At 50.6% G+C, this 14,663-nt stretch overlaps 1 protein-coding gene across 3 annotated transcripts; it reads left to right on the top strand.

The window, feature by feature from the left end:
• Window positions 1-212: 212 nt before the first annotated feature.
• Window positions 213-14,246, top strand: ETV3 (ETS variant transcription factor 3). Of its 3 annotated transcripts, none has more exons than XM_028090172.2 (5): window positions 213-302; window positions 2,137-2,192; window positions 2,783-3,020; window positions 4,251-4,366; window positions 9,589-14,246. In XM_028090172.2, the coding sequence occupies exons 2-5, from the start codon at window positions 2,147-2,149 to the stop codon at window positions 10,722-10,724; spliced, it is 1,536 nt and encodes a 511-aa protein (XP_027945973.1). In that variant the 5' UTR covers window positions 213-302; window positions 2,137-2,146; the 3' UTR covers window positions 10,725-14,246. The 3 variants fall into 3 exon arrangements, with proteins under 3 accessions (XP_027945973.1, XP_027945972.1, XP_087873226.1); XM_028090171.2 differs by having other exon boundaries at window positions 235-302; window positions 2,134-2,192; XM_088017100.1 differs by lacking the exon at window positions 213-302 and having other exon boundaries at window positions 2,114-2,192.
• The last annotated feature ends 417 nt before the right edge of the window (window positions 14,247-14,663 follow it).

Genomic DNA, 14,663 nt, shown 5'->3' with positions numbered 1-14,663 from the left:
GGCCGTCCTGCTCCCCACGAGCGTGCGTGACGTGCCCCCGCGGCGTGGTGCAGCGCGGCGCCCGGCGGGAGGAGCGCGGGGGCGGGGCGGCGGAAGTCGGCGTCTGCGGCTGCGGCTAGGAGAAGGACGGGGGCGCGGCCCAGGGGGAGAGCCCGGCGGACGGCCCCGCCCCGGCCCCGCCCCCGGCCGTGGGCGGAAGTGACGACAGCAGCCGAGGAGGTCACTTCCTGCTAGGGTGGATGAGGAGGAGCCGGAGACGCCGCGGAGGAGACGGGAGCGAAGACGGGCCGCGCCGGGGAGAGGTGAGTCCCGGCCTCGTCGCCGGGCCCTCCCGGGCCGACCCCGGGCCTCATCGGGCAGTGTCCCCGGGGCCGGGCCCCCAGCGGGCCGCCCACCGCTCCGGCCGGGCCGCCGGCAGCGCGGGGGCGGCCGGGCCCCCGGTGTGTGAGGGGCGGCCGGGACCCGGGGCGCGTTCGTGCGGTGGCTCCGCGGGGCCCCGGGGGGAGGCCGGCCCGGCCGGAGGCAGGAGGGAGGGAGGCTCCGGGGCCGGGGAGCCGGGCTGCACGCCGCCGCGGGGCAGCCGCAGCGCCGGCCTCCGCTCGCCTCGCCCTCCCGGGAACGGCCGCGAGCTGAGGAAGGGCGAGGGCCCGGGGGGGTTGCAGACTCGAGACGAGCGGCCTCGCGGTGAATTTATGGGCGGCGTGGACAAGGCGTCTGCTGACTCCGGCGAGGGGGCGATCGGGGAGCCGGGGTGTCGGGAGGAAGCTTCTTGGTCAAGTCCTTGCCGCGGCGGTGTCCGGACCCCCGAGTCGTGCGCTTGGAGGGCACTCCTGCGGCAGAATGGAGGGCCTGCATTCCGACGGAGCCATCCGCGGCTGGGAGCCCGGGCGGCTTCCTGGAACGGTGGGGAGCGGTGTTTTTCCTCCCTGGTTGTCGCGGAGATGGGAGCAGCCGGGAGAGGCTCCGAGGCCTTGTGATTGTGCGCCTTGTGTGACTGCGTGTCTGTGTTTGCGTCTGTTTTCTCTTTCCTTTGGGGTGTTTATGTCGTCCTCATAGTTTTATAGACAAACTCGCTGATTATCTTAATGTACGTGGTGAGAAAAAAAGCTCGAAAGATCTAGAGGAATCCGAGGTTAGATGAAATTTCCAAGATTAGGAATTCGCCCCCACCCCACCCCGAGGCCACTAAGGCACCTACGTTCCGTCCAGGAGCGCTCTTGCTAATGTGGGTGCTGCGGCCCTGTCATCCACCCTGGGGAGCAGAGAGCGGAGATCTGCCCTCTCCTGTCCGCCTCTCCCTCAGGCAGCTTCACCCCTCCCTCCGTTTTGCTAGAGGATTGACTGATACAAAGCTGCTTGCCACTAGGAACAGGAAATTTATTGAGGATCTGTAAATCTGGATGGAATGAATTCAGATCACAGCGAGACCCCCTGCGCTTTTTGAACAGAAGTTTCTCAGAAATGCCTGCCTTTTTTCCTTCCTGTTAAAGGGAGAAAAATGTAAAAATATTTCTCAAAGTAATGTGAGTAACTGTACATGTGGTGTGTTTACTTCCTGTATCCCACGGTGTTTTTCAAGGAGGAGGGGGTTAGTTTCTGACTGGGAGGAGTTTTCCTTCTCCCATCTCCCATAATTCAGCAAAATAAATCAAAATCAGATGTTTTCTGCAGTTGCAGTCAGATGGACTTGGATTTTTTTTACTCTTTTTAAAACTGGTACATCTGGGTGAACTCAGGCATGTGTGTCTTGGCATCTGGGCCTGTCTAGTAATAGAAGAAAACCGTTTGGCTTGTTTTGGCTGCCTTTCTGGACCCATTTCACTGCCCGCTTCCTTTCTTAACATCTGAAGGGCTGGTCAGGAGGAAGAAAGCAAATATTAAAGACAGTGTTTACACTTTGTGGTTTAAAGTCAGGTGAGAGATAATTACGGCCTTTGAAGCTGATGACCTGAGGACCATCATTTGAGGACTTGGGGATTAGCAGTTTGGAGGTGACATATTTGAAAGAAAGAGGGTTACATAAGGAGGAAAAGACAAGGAAAGGAAGTTTGGGGAAAGGCTGTGCCAGAAAACCTTGGGAGGAGAATAAATAAATAGCACCTTAAAGTAATTGATGTGGCTTGTGTCTCTCAGCAGGAGGGCGAAAATGAAAGCAGGCTGTAGCATCGTGGAAAAGCCTGAAGGAGGTGGAGGTGAGCCGAAGTTCGTCATCTCTGATGTACCTGGAATGTCCCTCAGGGGTTCCTTTTCTCTCCGCTTGGGCTCTGTTCACAAATGTCAGACCGTGGCTAGACAGCCTCTTGACTGGGTGGATAGGGCTAGCACAGTTGTAGGTTTGTTTCTTATGGGTGTATATTAACATGGCTGGTCACCACACCTTTATCGTCTCCTCCCTGTTAGAGACAGTTCCACCCTCAGGGACAAGGGGTTTTCCACGTATTTCCCTAAAATGTTAGTTTGTCTTTCCTGGTTGTTTCTGTCGGAATGTTCCTGCCCTCATGGAAAGTAGGTGTGAGATTTAGTAATGGAGGAAAGAGCGAGAGGTTGGCACACCTGGGTGCTGCTGTCCAGCTCTAGCAGATCAAGTGATTGCCACGGGAAAGGTGACGTTTCCGTGCTTTCCTCTCCCGTGTTGTGGTTAGCCCCAGCTGACCGAAGGGCTGTTTACGGCAGGTTTGCACAGCACTCTAGAGATTCTGAGCATCGGAATGTGAAGTCAGGGATACTGACGTGTATGAACCTAACTCCTGACTACCTTGATCTTGCCCTTTTCACATTAAAGGGTATCAGTTCCCTGACTGGGCCTATAAAACCGAGTCCTCCCCGGGCTCCCGCCAAATCCAGCTGTGGCACTTCATCCTGGAGCTGCTGCAGAAGGAAGAGTTCCGCCATGTCATTGCCTGGCAGCAGGGAGAATACGGGGAGTTTGTCATCAAGGATCCCGATGAGGTGGCCCGCCTCTGGGGCCGCAGGAAGTGCAAACCCCAGATGAACTACGACAAGCTGAGCCGGGCCCTCAGGTGAGGGAAAGGGTTCCCAAATCCATGCTGTTAACAGATCGGAAGGAGATGAAGCAGTGGGGTGAATGTTGGATAAGAAGGGTATCAGGTGGAAAGAGACTGCACTATCTAAGTGAATATGTGTAGCTTTGAAGTGGGAGGAGAGGAGCTGCTGAATCTGAGTAGCACAGGCACAGGAGGAGAAAAGCATATCTTTGGTTCTATGTAGGAGGGAATTCCAACGTGGTTGGCATTGGGTCCTGACAGACCACCGATTTCTGCTCTGTAGTGGGCGAGCGTGTGTGGTGAAACTCGGGTTGGAGCTCATTTGTAATCTGAAAGATTAGACTTCCCTGTGGGAAATCTGTTAGAATTTCTCTTCTTTAGGCTCTCCTGGAAGAAACTGGGAAATGTGAAGCAAGCAGAGCACACAGGAGGAGGGTTCCCTGAATGGTCCTGACCTTGCTGTTCAGGTCCCATATCTGTGAGCTCGATTGTCAGTCCAAAGGTTGCTCTGACATGTCTAAAGATTGACCACTTCAGGTTCTTCCCATTTCTTTTTTTCCCCCTTGTCAATTTTTACATTTCATAACCTCTTCACCCTCAAGGGGCCAGAAGGCCATATGTAAACGGCGCTCCTGAATAGGTGCCTGGCCAGAGGCTGCAGGTCCGCCAGAGGCCCCTTTCTCTCTTCAGTCTTGGTGACCTTGAATGTCAGAGCTGGGCAGCTGCGCTGGAGCCTCTCTCGCATCCTTGTGAAAGTGAGGCAGGCCAGGCTGCCTGCTGTTGCCCACATCGAGGGCACATGATTGTTGGACCCGCTGCCACAGAAGTTGGACATCTCTTCGCCTGTGCTTTGTGCTCGGGCCTCCACACTGGCCATGTCAGGCATCCCAAGAGACTTGTCTGCTCCCGCCTGGGCACGGCAGTGACACACAGGGGAACAGGAAGGAAATGGACTATGGAACTGAAACTAGAGTGGACAGAGGAGAAGGGTGGTTGGGGCTAGGATAGGTGTTTGGGATCTTAAAGTGACATTGTCTTTGTAAAGCTCCAGCCAAGGACTTAGAACTCCGTTTGAAAATTGAATAAGTCTACCAGCCCTAACCTCAAGGCCAGGCTGCAAAAGAATGGTAGTGATGTTTCCATGTAATACTTAGAGCCAGAACTATTGATCTCAGTGGTTACCTGTGTGTATCAAAAATTGTCAGTAGCTAGAAGATAAATTGACACATGTTCCTGTTTTTACAGATACTATTACAACAAGAGGATCCTTCATAAAACAAAAGGGAAAAGGTTTACTTATAAATTTAACTTCAACAAGCTGGTGATGCCCAACTACCCATTCATCAACATTCGGTCAAGTGGTAAGAAGCAAACTTTCGGTGGGGAATGAATTTTGATTTTTTTTTAATAAAGATTTTATTTATTTATTTGAGAGAGAGAGTGAGAGAGAGAGCCCAAGAGGGGGTAGGGTCAGAGGGAGAAGCAGACGCCCCGCGGAGCAGGGAGCCCGATGTGGGACTCGATCCCAGGACTCCGGGATCATGACCTGGGCCGAAGGCAGTCGCTTAACCAACTGAGGCACCCAGGTGCCCATGAATTTTGATTTGATAAAGAAGTTTAGAAACCCAAGTCTAAGACCTGGCATGTTAAAGGATTTTTAGAAATTAGACTAGAGTCGGTGGACTGCCCCCAGGGTCCTGCTCAGGTTTCTGTTTGTCCCCTGCAGGGAGTGACAGGCTTTGTCTGCTACATCAAGAGAGATTTGTTTAGTTGTTTATTTGGTTCTCTTTTGTGCATATTATTTGTGTCTCCCAGATACTTTTCCACTGTCGTCTTTAGGAGTTATGTTCCATAGGTTCGTGTTCATCTTTCAGTTCAGAACTCACAGTGTTAACACCCTGCCCAGCGGCTCTTTCATAGACGAGAACCGGTTTCTACAAACACTTCCGATTTTCTATGAAACTACCAAGCTCTCCCTTATCAAGTGAATATCATCAAAACCACAGCATCCTTAATCACAGAAGGGGAGGTTCGTATGTTTGCAGTGAAAAGCAGCGTCTTTGATCTGCACCAGCACCTCCCCAGAGAGCACGGCCTGGGGTTACTTGACCTTCTTTGCTCTTAAGTGCAGCAGGGCTTCCCCTCCGGGCTCTTCTCAGGTAGCTCACCGTCACAGCTCCTCACAAAGGTTTCAGGTCAGCCTCTGTCCAGTCTCTTAGAAGGGGGTTGGTTTTGTTTCAGTTCAGAGGCAAGACCTCTCCCTCCGTAGGAAAATAGATTGTACTTAATAGTTTCTGACCAGTCCATCAGTACTCTGTTTCTGTGGCATTGTGTGTTATGCTGCAGTATTCTGACTTCTCAGAGAAAAGTCGAAAGAAACTTGAAAAATAAGAGCGGGGGTGTGGCTGAGAATATAATGCTGAGATCCATTGCAGATAGGTCATTAACTGCACACAACAAGTTAGGGCAGTTTGGGCTTGATGCTGCTATCGGTACGGTTCCATCTCATCTCTCCTGTAGCCACTCCCTCCTCTCCCTGGGGCGTGCGTTAAAAAAAAAAAAAAAAAAAAAAGTGGTATTGGAATGCATCTCTCTAATTACAACCTGTTTTCTTTCCTGGTGCCTGAGGGAGAGGTGTTAGGAAATCAGACCTATTCTAGCCACTGGAATCCTGTTTCCTCTAGTTTTCACTCCGGCCCCTTTCCTGTGTACCTAGAGGAATTGGGACTCTACGTGGATATATCAGCAATTTTGAAGAATGTGCTGGTGTTCCATACCACTCCCCCAGCCTGGAACAAGGCACACCCATCAGCCCTTGGGAGTAATGTGCCCTTCCAGGGCAAGAAAATCTGGATCCTCACTCAGGGAAGACTCTGGTCTACCAGCGACCTAGCGGTAATGGCCAGGCACAGCCTAGTCGGCCTGAAAGCAGGGCGACCAACATTGATCCTTAACAAAGCTCAAGACCCTAGCGGAATGAAGTCACAGGGAAAGCAGATCAGTGTGCATTTCGTTTACGTATATACTTGGTTGCTTACGTCCTGGGTACAGGTAACTCTAAAGAACGGGAGTCATTAACTCATAAAGAACTTTTACCTAGATAGGCCAAATGTTGTTTCTGGTTTAACTTTTATGGTGAAAGGGGAAACATAACATTTACTGAGCATCTGCTTCATGGAGGTACTTTTGTTTGGTGTTTTGTGAGTTACCACATTCAACTCTCCCAGGCTGCTATAAAGTGTATATCTCAGTATTCACATTTTACAAGTGAGAAGATTACAGAGGACAGCAAAGCCCCAGATTGATGTGGGTCTGTTGAATACAGTTACCTGTTGAACGGTTTCTCAGGAAACCATTCCTGAGAGACTGAGCTTTTGAAATCCAGCTTTTATTGAATAGTTCATACATTCCTCCCCCAGATTGGGATTCATTCATTTGCTCAACAGATAATGTGTTAAGCCCCGAAGACAAAAAGAAAAGATTATGGTGGAGTTCTTTCTCTCAAGGAACATAAAATTTAGCAGGAGAGATAAGATAGAGGTTGAGCACAATTCGAAATAACAGTGTGGAGTGTGACAAGCTCTCTAGGTAGCAGAGCTGTGTGGATTTTGATCCTGGAGGTCAGAGAGATCATGTCTAGATGGTGGTGGTACGTATCCAAATAATTCAGAGGTTTAGAGTAAAAAGCACAATAAGCGCTTTCCCTTCCCCCACCATCCTCCTCACCATTGACCGTTAAGGGTAGAATGCTTGACATTTGGATGGTGTGGAAGTACTTCTGTGTATGCTATCTCATCATTACTCTTAAAAGTGTGTTATAAAATACGTTATTCTGTATTTTTGAATGTTTATTGTCCATCAGAAACATTGGGAACATACAGAAGATACTAGGAACAGTGCTCACCTGGCAAGGTGGGACAGGCCGGCTCAGGGACGGGTCCAAGAGTTCTCCTCTGTGCCGCCCTTCCTCCCACCCTGGTGTTTTGTATTTCTCTTTATTTTGGAAAACTTTAAACCTATAGAAAAATGGGAAAAAATAGAACTGTGAACACCCATATGTCCTCTCTCTAGGTTCACTAATGATTGACAACGTAACCACATGTTTTTTCTCTTATATATATTTTTTAAGTTTTTTTGAGGTTAAGTTACAGACATCATGACATGTGTGCCCTGTATACTTCAGCGCATATCCCCTAGGTACAAGGGTATTCTCCTCCATGACCCCAGTAACATTAACATACCTAGGAAATTTAACATGACTCTACTATTCTTGTCTAATAGTATGTGCCTTTTACAGTTTTTGTTTTTAAAGTGTGATTATTGTGTAATAAAAAATTACGTGTCCTAACAAATACCTAACATGCAATTTGCTGTGTGCTGATACTACTCTAGGGGCTTTATAAAAATACTAAGCCTTTAAGTTTTCATAACATGAGGATTAGTCCTGTTGCTGACTCTTTCATAGGTAAGGAAACTGAGGCGCAGAAAGGTAAGTAAATTATCCAGAGTCACACAGCTAAGAAGTGGTAGAGCCAGGGTTTGAACCTAAGCAAACGTCTTTTTATTTCCATTTTGCCAAAGGGGGTCAAAAACCAGTTGGTTACATGCCACGAAATAGAAGGTGCAAGGACTGAGATTCACACCCAGATTTTTCAGCTCAGCCACTCAGATTTCATAGTGGCTCCTTGAAGGTCATCTTCTTCAAAGCAGTGTTATTCAAAGTTGTGGAAGCAGTAAGCTTATTTTTTTCAAACAGAACCGTAGACCTGTTGTCTCAGCATACCCCATGTAACCGTAGGACAGCTACGCTTGGTCAGAGGTGAGGGTCCAGAGTGCTCCCTCCAGCATTGCTCCTGGGTTACACCTTCCCTAAGTTCATTTGGAAAGTGGTGTGTGTTCTGTTCGAGTAGATAGAATTTTCACTGCTGTAATAGGCTGGCAGAAGAGAGATTTTTGGCTTGGGACCTTCCTTTTTTTTTTTTTTTTAAGATTTTATTTGAGAGAGAGCATGAGAGGAAAGAGGGTCAGAGGGAGAAGCAGACTCCCTGCCGAGCTGGGAGCCCGAGGTGGGACTCGATCCTGGGACTCTGGGATTATGACCTGAGCTGAAGGCAGATGCCCAACCGACTGAGCCACCCAGGCAGGCCTGGGACCTTCTTGATTCTAGTCAAATTGTATACAAGGTCATGCATCAGTTTTTCCTCATTGAAAGATCAGGTCGTTGGCTTTAGGGGGACAAGGAGCAGTTTCCGTGGAACTTCAGTGTGGGAAATGCTCTGGTAGTGTCACTCAGTTACAGGTGCCCGAGGGCCACAGTGCACATGGCAGCCCACCCCAGAGTCCTGGCCCACAGCGCCCATTACTCCAGAACCGGAAGGAAGCAGCTGATGGCGCAGTTCCCAGCCATGCCAGGCCTCACGCCCTCCTGTTTCCTCTCCTAGGTCACCATACTTACCTGGGTTTCCTTACTTTTCCTTCTCCCTTACCTCTGCCTCAGTGTAAAAAGCCCTCCTGACATCATCACTGATCGAAGCCTCCGGTACCTCCCAGGAACCCTGAGGGGGCTCTGAGGCCTCTGCTGGCACACCTTTCTTATGCCTTGTTGAGAGAAGGACCTTTTGGGGGAGTGGAGAACCTATGGGCCTCTGAATTTGATGTGTTTAGTGTGGTGGTGGCTTCTGCTTCAACTCGAGTTTCAGTTTTAGCGGGCAGACTTGGCGGTGGGGGGGGGGGGCGGGGTCCTGTGTTGTCTCCCAGCCTGCTCGGGGCCTGAGGAGCATTGAAAGCAGGAGGGGAATGGAGATCATTATGTAGAATGTGTTAGAGGAAACAGATTTAGAGAGATCAAAAGGTACTTGAATCTCTGGTGATTTTATATCAGAAATGATAAAAGATCTACCATAAGAACTCACCTTAATGACCATATGGCCTTTTCTTTTTTAATCTTCTTTTGTTCTTAAATCTGGTCTTGTGTGAGTCTGAGTACGTGAGGTGCAGAGTCTTTGGGCTTTTGATGCATTGCTTTACGTGTACATCATTTCCAGTGGTGTCTGTGTTTGGTTTGCTTGCTTGCTTGCTTGATAAAGCCAAAACTATGAAAATAAAAACAGACTACTTACCAAGCTGAGAATTGCGGCAGGTGACGTACGCACAGTATCTGGATTGGAGAGAAGCCTCACGTAACCATCCATCCGTTCATTCAGCTAACCTGTGTTGAGCCCCAACTAGTTGTTAACCACAAACTGCTTGATGTCTAGTTGTGAACAATAGGAAGTCCCCCCCCCCACTCTGTGGAATTGATGTTTTAGAGCACAGATGAATAAGTCAGCGGTTATCTCAGGCAGTAACGAGTACTGTGAGGACTAAGTGGGCGAGGGCTAGGGAGCGACGGCCACCGGCTCGGGTAGAGGAAGCTGAGCTATGCTCCCGGGAAGCCGGGGAGCGGAGGGATTCCACGCGGCTGGAGCGTTGGCTTCCTGTCAGAACAAGATGTAAACATCTTGGGCTCACGAAGCATAAGTAACCGTGCTGACGATGGGTGACCAGTTCTCTAAAGTGGCCTTTGTCTTCTCCACCATCACAGGTGTGGTTCCGCAGAGTGCACCACCAGTGCCAACCGCCTCTTCCCGGTTCCATTTCCCACCGCTGGACACGCATTCTCCCACGAGTGCCGTGCGGCCGGGGCGGTTCTCTGCTGGCTCCCTCGCTGCTTCTGGCCAGGAGTCGGCCAGTGGCGCCGACAGAAAGGCAGAGCTTCCGGAGCTGGAGGACAGCTCAGCCGCCGACTGGCGCCGGGGCGTGGATCTCCTGTCCTCCTCCCGGAGTGCCGCTGGTGGAGGGCTTGGCCATCAGAAACGCAAGCCTGACATAATGCTTCCTCTGTTCACCAGACCAGGGATGTACCCTGACCCCCACAGCCCCTTCGCTGTCTCTCCGCTCCCTGGCCGCGGAGGTGTTCTGAACGTCCCCATCTCCCCGGCCCTCTCCCTGACTCCCACCATCTTCTCCTACAGCCCGTCCCCAGGCCTGAGCCCCTTCACCAGCAGCAGCTGCTTCTCCTTCAACCCCGAGGAAATGAAACACTACCTTCATTCTCAAGCCTGTTCTGTGTTCAACTACCATCTGAGTCCCCGGACCTTTCCCCGTTACCCAGGACTCATGGTCCCACCACTGCAGTGCCAAGTGCATCCCGAGGAGTCGGCCCAGTTCTCCATCAAGCTGCAGCCGCCGCCAGCTGGGCGGAAGAACCGGGAGAGGGTAGAGAGCAGTGAGGACTCAGCCCCCATCACCGCTCCCACCGTGGCTCCTGTCCCCCCAAGAATTAAGGTGGAGCCAGCCTCTGACAAGGATCCCGAAAGTCTCCGGCAGTTGGTGCGAGAGGAGCAGCGCTCCCACGAGGAGGGCACTGTGCCAAGCAGCAGGACCACAGAGGAGGAAAAAGGCACCATCTTTGCCCGCCCGGCCGCACCAGTCTGGCCCTCTGTCCCTGTTAGCAGCCCGAGTGAAGAACCCCTAGAGGTGACTGAAGACAGTGAGGACAGGCCTGGCAAAGAGCCCAGCGCGCCCGAGAAGAAAGAAGATGCCCTGATGCCCCCCAAGCTCCGGTTGAAGCGGCGCTGGAACGACGACCCTGAAGCCCGAGAGCTGAGTAAGAATGGCAAGTGCCTGTGGAGTGGGTCTGGACCCCAGGGCTTGGCCACGGCCGCTGCTGACGCCTAGGACTGGAGGTGGATCGGGAGCTGTTTATACTATAATCACATGCAGACGTGTATTTATGTAGCGAGATTTCAGGGTTGGGGGGAGGGGAGGGAATTAGACTGGTTTGATCATTCTAGGGGCATAGACGTCTTTTTATGTTTGGGGGATGGGATGGGTATCTTCTGTTGTAAATTAGGTGGGACGTGAACACTTTTTTCCTGGTGAGCAGCACACGGGAAGGGAAACGAACTAAGAGGAGGAAGAGCCTCTGCTTCCTGGGGAGGCTACACTTTCTGATAGACTCCCAGGGGGCCAAGGTGCCCTTGGTCCCATTATAGTTCAGGTTCCAGACTTCTTTCTTTTCTATTGTATTTATATATGAAAAGCCATTAATGAATTTCTTTTGCTCGGAGAGGGAGGGGAAGGGAGTAGGGCGTGGTGGGGAGGCTGAGCAGTGAGAGACCATTATACTAAGTGTGTTGCCTGAAATGTTTCTGTGTAGTTCCTTCGGGGGAGGAGTAAGGTAATCTCAGTCTAACTGGGACAGGGGGATGTTCAGATGTTGCTTTTTTTCTTTCTTCCTTTGTCGTCGTTTGGCATTTTTTTCCTTTCCTTTTTAAAAAAACCGGCTGCAGGAAGCGGGAGCCGTGGCTCCAGTCCCGGGGCTGGGAGGGCCAGGCGGGGCGGCGGGACTCGTGCTGCGGGCTCCTTGGACTCGCCCCTCCTTCACCTGCTAAGAAGCCATGAGGACTCGTAAGCTCTCGTTCAGGGAAGACAGAAGAGGGCATGAGGAAGTAACCCAATGCCTTTAAAAACAAAACAAACACAAAAATGATCGTCATTTTTCCTTTTCCATCGTGGGTTCGGGGAGCCAGACTGCGGAGTGACTGGGAGTGAGTTCGCCAAGCAGCCCAACCCTGGAGATGGCGGCGACGTGTCTGGGTCTCTGATCGTCTCCTAAGTGAAGCCTTAACAATGAACATCCTTTCATCACGTGATACGGGTCTGTCAGCATAAACCTGTAAAAGGGACGGACAACTCTTCAGACAACCCAGGAATGTGGAAACATGGTTACATGTCGAGCTAGTGTTTAGTGGTCCCCTCTTGACTTCCTGGGGCCGGGGAGCAGAAAGGCACGGTTATGGGAGCTCGGGGCTGATGAAGCCCGGAAGTGCAGAAGGTAGCTGGGGTGCGAGTGGATGCTTGTGGAGGCTGAAGGCGGAGGTGGACAGAGACACAGCAGGTAGCTAGATGCCAGAGCCTGGTAGGAACGAAGGAGTCGGTGTCCTGTTGTGGTGTTGCCGTCCCTGCCATACCCACTTCCCTAGATTGTTCTCATTCTCATGATCAGCTGACCATCCCACAGGAGACTCCAGTTTACAGGGAGAAGCTGTTTCTCTGAGGGAGAGCTCCTTCCGTCAGCACAAAGGAACAGGAAAGTATCACTCTTGCATGAAGCAAAAGGGGCCTGATGGGGTGGGGGGGGGAGCTGCAGAGAGAAGCCACAGCCACCCACGTGTGCGTGCTCATAACTGCATGCTGTGGCGAACAGAGGAGACGCTGAAGTGGCTCGAGTCGGCCTGGCGTCGAGGCAGGGAGAGAGGAGAGGAGGGCCCTGTAGAGCCAGTGGAGGTGAGAAGTGGGCACAGGGGCACCGTCTAGGAATTGGAGGAATCCCCAGCTCCACCTTAGCCTCAGTGAACTCTACACCGAGAAGCATTCGAGGGTTATCTTTTAATGGGGGTTGGGAGGATCTTTTTGAAACGAGTGCATGCATGAGAGGCGGGAACGGGTCAGAGCAGGTGAGTGGGTTGATAGGTGGCTTGGGATGACTTGAGTCCACCGTGCTATTGTCTGGCAAATGTCCACCTCCTCGTTCAGTTCAGATTCCAAATAGTGACTTGTCTTTCCCTAGGGAAGGGATCGGGAGCGCGGTCTCTGTCAACTCAGGCTTTGGTCGGGCTGCGAAGGGCTCCCTGTTCAGGCTCCTTTTGGTTTTTCGTCCATTTCTCTCTCTGCACCTCTTACCTCGGATCAGAAAGCAAGCCCGGGCAGGTGCAGGACGGCTCTCTGCTTGGCGTTGCTCAATCTAACCAGGGAGGCTGGCTGGCCCCCACCTCTGTCCACGAGAGCAGAGGGCCGGCACGTGTCGGTATGAACTCAGGAATAGAAACTCGAGGCCTTTAAAATAAGAGGGAGAGAAATCCGTGATGCATACCTGTAACCCCCTGGAACCCAAGTGCCAGAATTAATTCCTAGATGCTGCTTCTGTTTGAACAAAAAGTCACTGCTTTTAACTTGAAAAAACACACTCGAAAAATGTTCAACTCCATGAAAAATGTTTTTTGGCTTTAAGAAATTGTTTGGTGTTTTACTGTTTCCTTTGACTGCCATTCCACCAGGAAATCATTGGTTGATTTGCACTGCACACTGGGGCTGGGGCAGGGGGTGGGGGTCCTTACACAGAGCCAAACTTGGGCTTGCTCAGGAAGGGAACCAGGAGTGTGGAAGTCGTTGACATTTCCTGGGCTAAAGGGGTGGGGGGTATTTTCTCACCCCCTGATCCCCTCCTGGCAGCACCTGTCGCCAGCCCAGCACAAAACCAGGCCTCTCTCTCTGTGAGTTTCATCACTGGCAGCGGGTGGGGAAAAGGGGAACAAAACCAGGCCTGTTTTCTCCCCCATTTTTTCCAAATTTCGCTGTGCCAAACGTTTAAAACTTTGCAGATATAAATCTTGAAATTTCATTAAGAACTTGTTCGTGCAAACAGTTTGCTCTTTTGACTATAGAGAAAAAAGATCTCGAGCACCCAGCACTGCTGAGCTCCTTTTTTTTTTTTTTTTTTTTTTTTTAAGGACGGCTAGGAGTGCCCTATAAGTGACGCCCCAGGCCCCTTCACCCCAGTCTTCAGGCTGCACTGCACTAAACCAGCTGGCTAGCTAACGCGGGGAAATACTGCACCCTAGTCCTCCATGGGCCAAGAAACTTTCAGAAGCATTAAAAAACGTAGTTGAGGTACATCAATTCTCACCAAGCGGGTAGTTAGTTGGCGGTTTGTCCCCTGTTTTTTATTTATTCCATAATTATGTTTGTACTCTTTGTTTTGTAAAGAGTAATGGAACATTTTAATTCTGCTTAAAAAATTTTTTTGATCCAATCTTTCAGGAACTGTTCTATTTTTCACTTTGGGGGGTGGGGGGAGTTACCAGTTAATTTGTTTTGAAATATCTGGGCGTTCTTTGAGTTATAAAATTGTGAGGCAGGGATTTGTGAGTGAGACATTCACATGTGAAAGGTGACTTCACTAGTTACCCGCTTCAGCAGAATAAAGTGTGTATATGTACATAGATGTAAGTAATCGACTCCATTGTGCAGTGCCTTTTAGATGTTCCACTTTCTATAAAGTCTTCAGATTTTTGCATATATATTATATATATATGATGTAATGTTATAGAAATATATGTATAATATACATATTTTTTCCAGGGGTATCTGATAGCTCTGTATTTTGTTATGGAAGTTGAAAGAAAAAAGTATTTTACCTCAGAAATTAAAGTTAAATAAAAAAAATACTTTTAAATAACGTTTGCAGGGTGTTGGTGGTGTTGACACGCTGCGCCAGGGCGGCCGTGGCCGAGAACCTACCGAGCCTGTGCCCACTCACCCCATCCCACCCCCCCTTCGTCCAGTCGCACAGGGAGGGGGCAGGTCTGACAGCCTCGGGAACTGTCCATATCCTGGCGTCAGTGGCCACTGCTAGAGAAGGGACAGCTGAAGCCAGGGACACCAGTGCGTGGGGGAGCTTTCCGCCTCAAGATTGTCCTGAAGATGAAGAGTGCGTGGCACAGGGGCACCCAGCCAGCTCAGTCGGTAGAACACACGGCTCTTGATCTCAGGGTGGTGAGTTCAAGCCCCGTGTTGGGCAGAGAGCTTACTTTAGAATTAAAATTAAAGAAAGCT

This window comes from Eumetopias jubatus, unplaced genomic scaffold, assembly GCF_037043125.1.
Source record: "Eumetopias jubatus isolate StellerSeaLion01/CBP00866 unplaced genomic scaffold, mEumJub1_p1.0 scaffold_12, whole genome shotgun sequence".
Classification (NCBI taxonomy): domain Eukaryota; kingdom Metazoa; phylum Chordata; class Mammalia; order Carnivora; family Otariidae; genus Eumetopias; species Eumetopias jubatus.
This window is presented reverse-complemented; position numbering and strand designations above follow the sequence as displayed.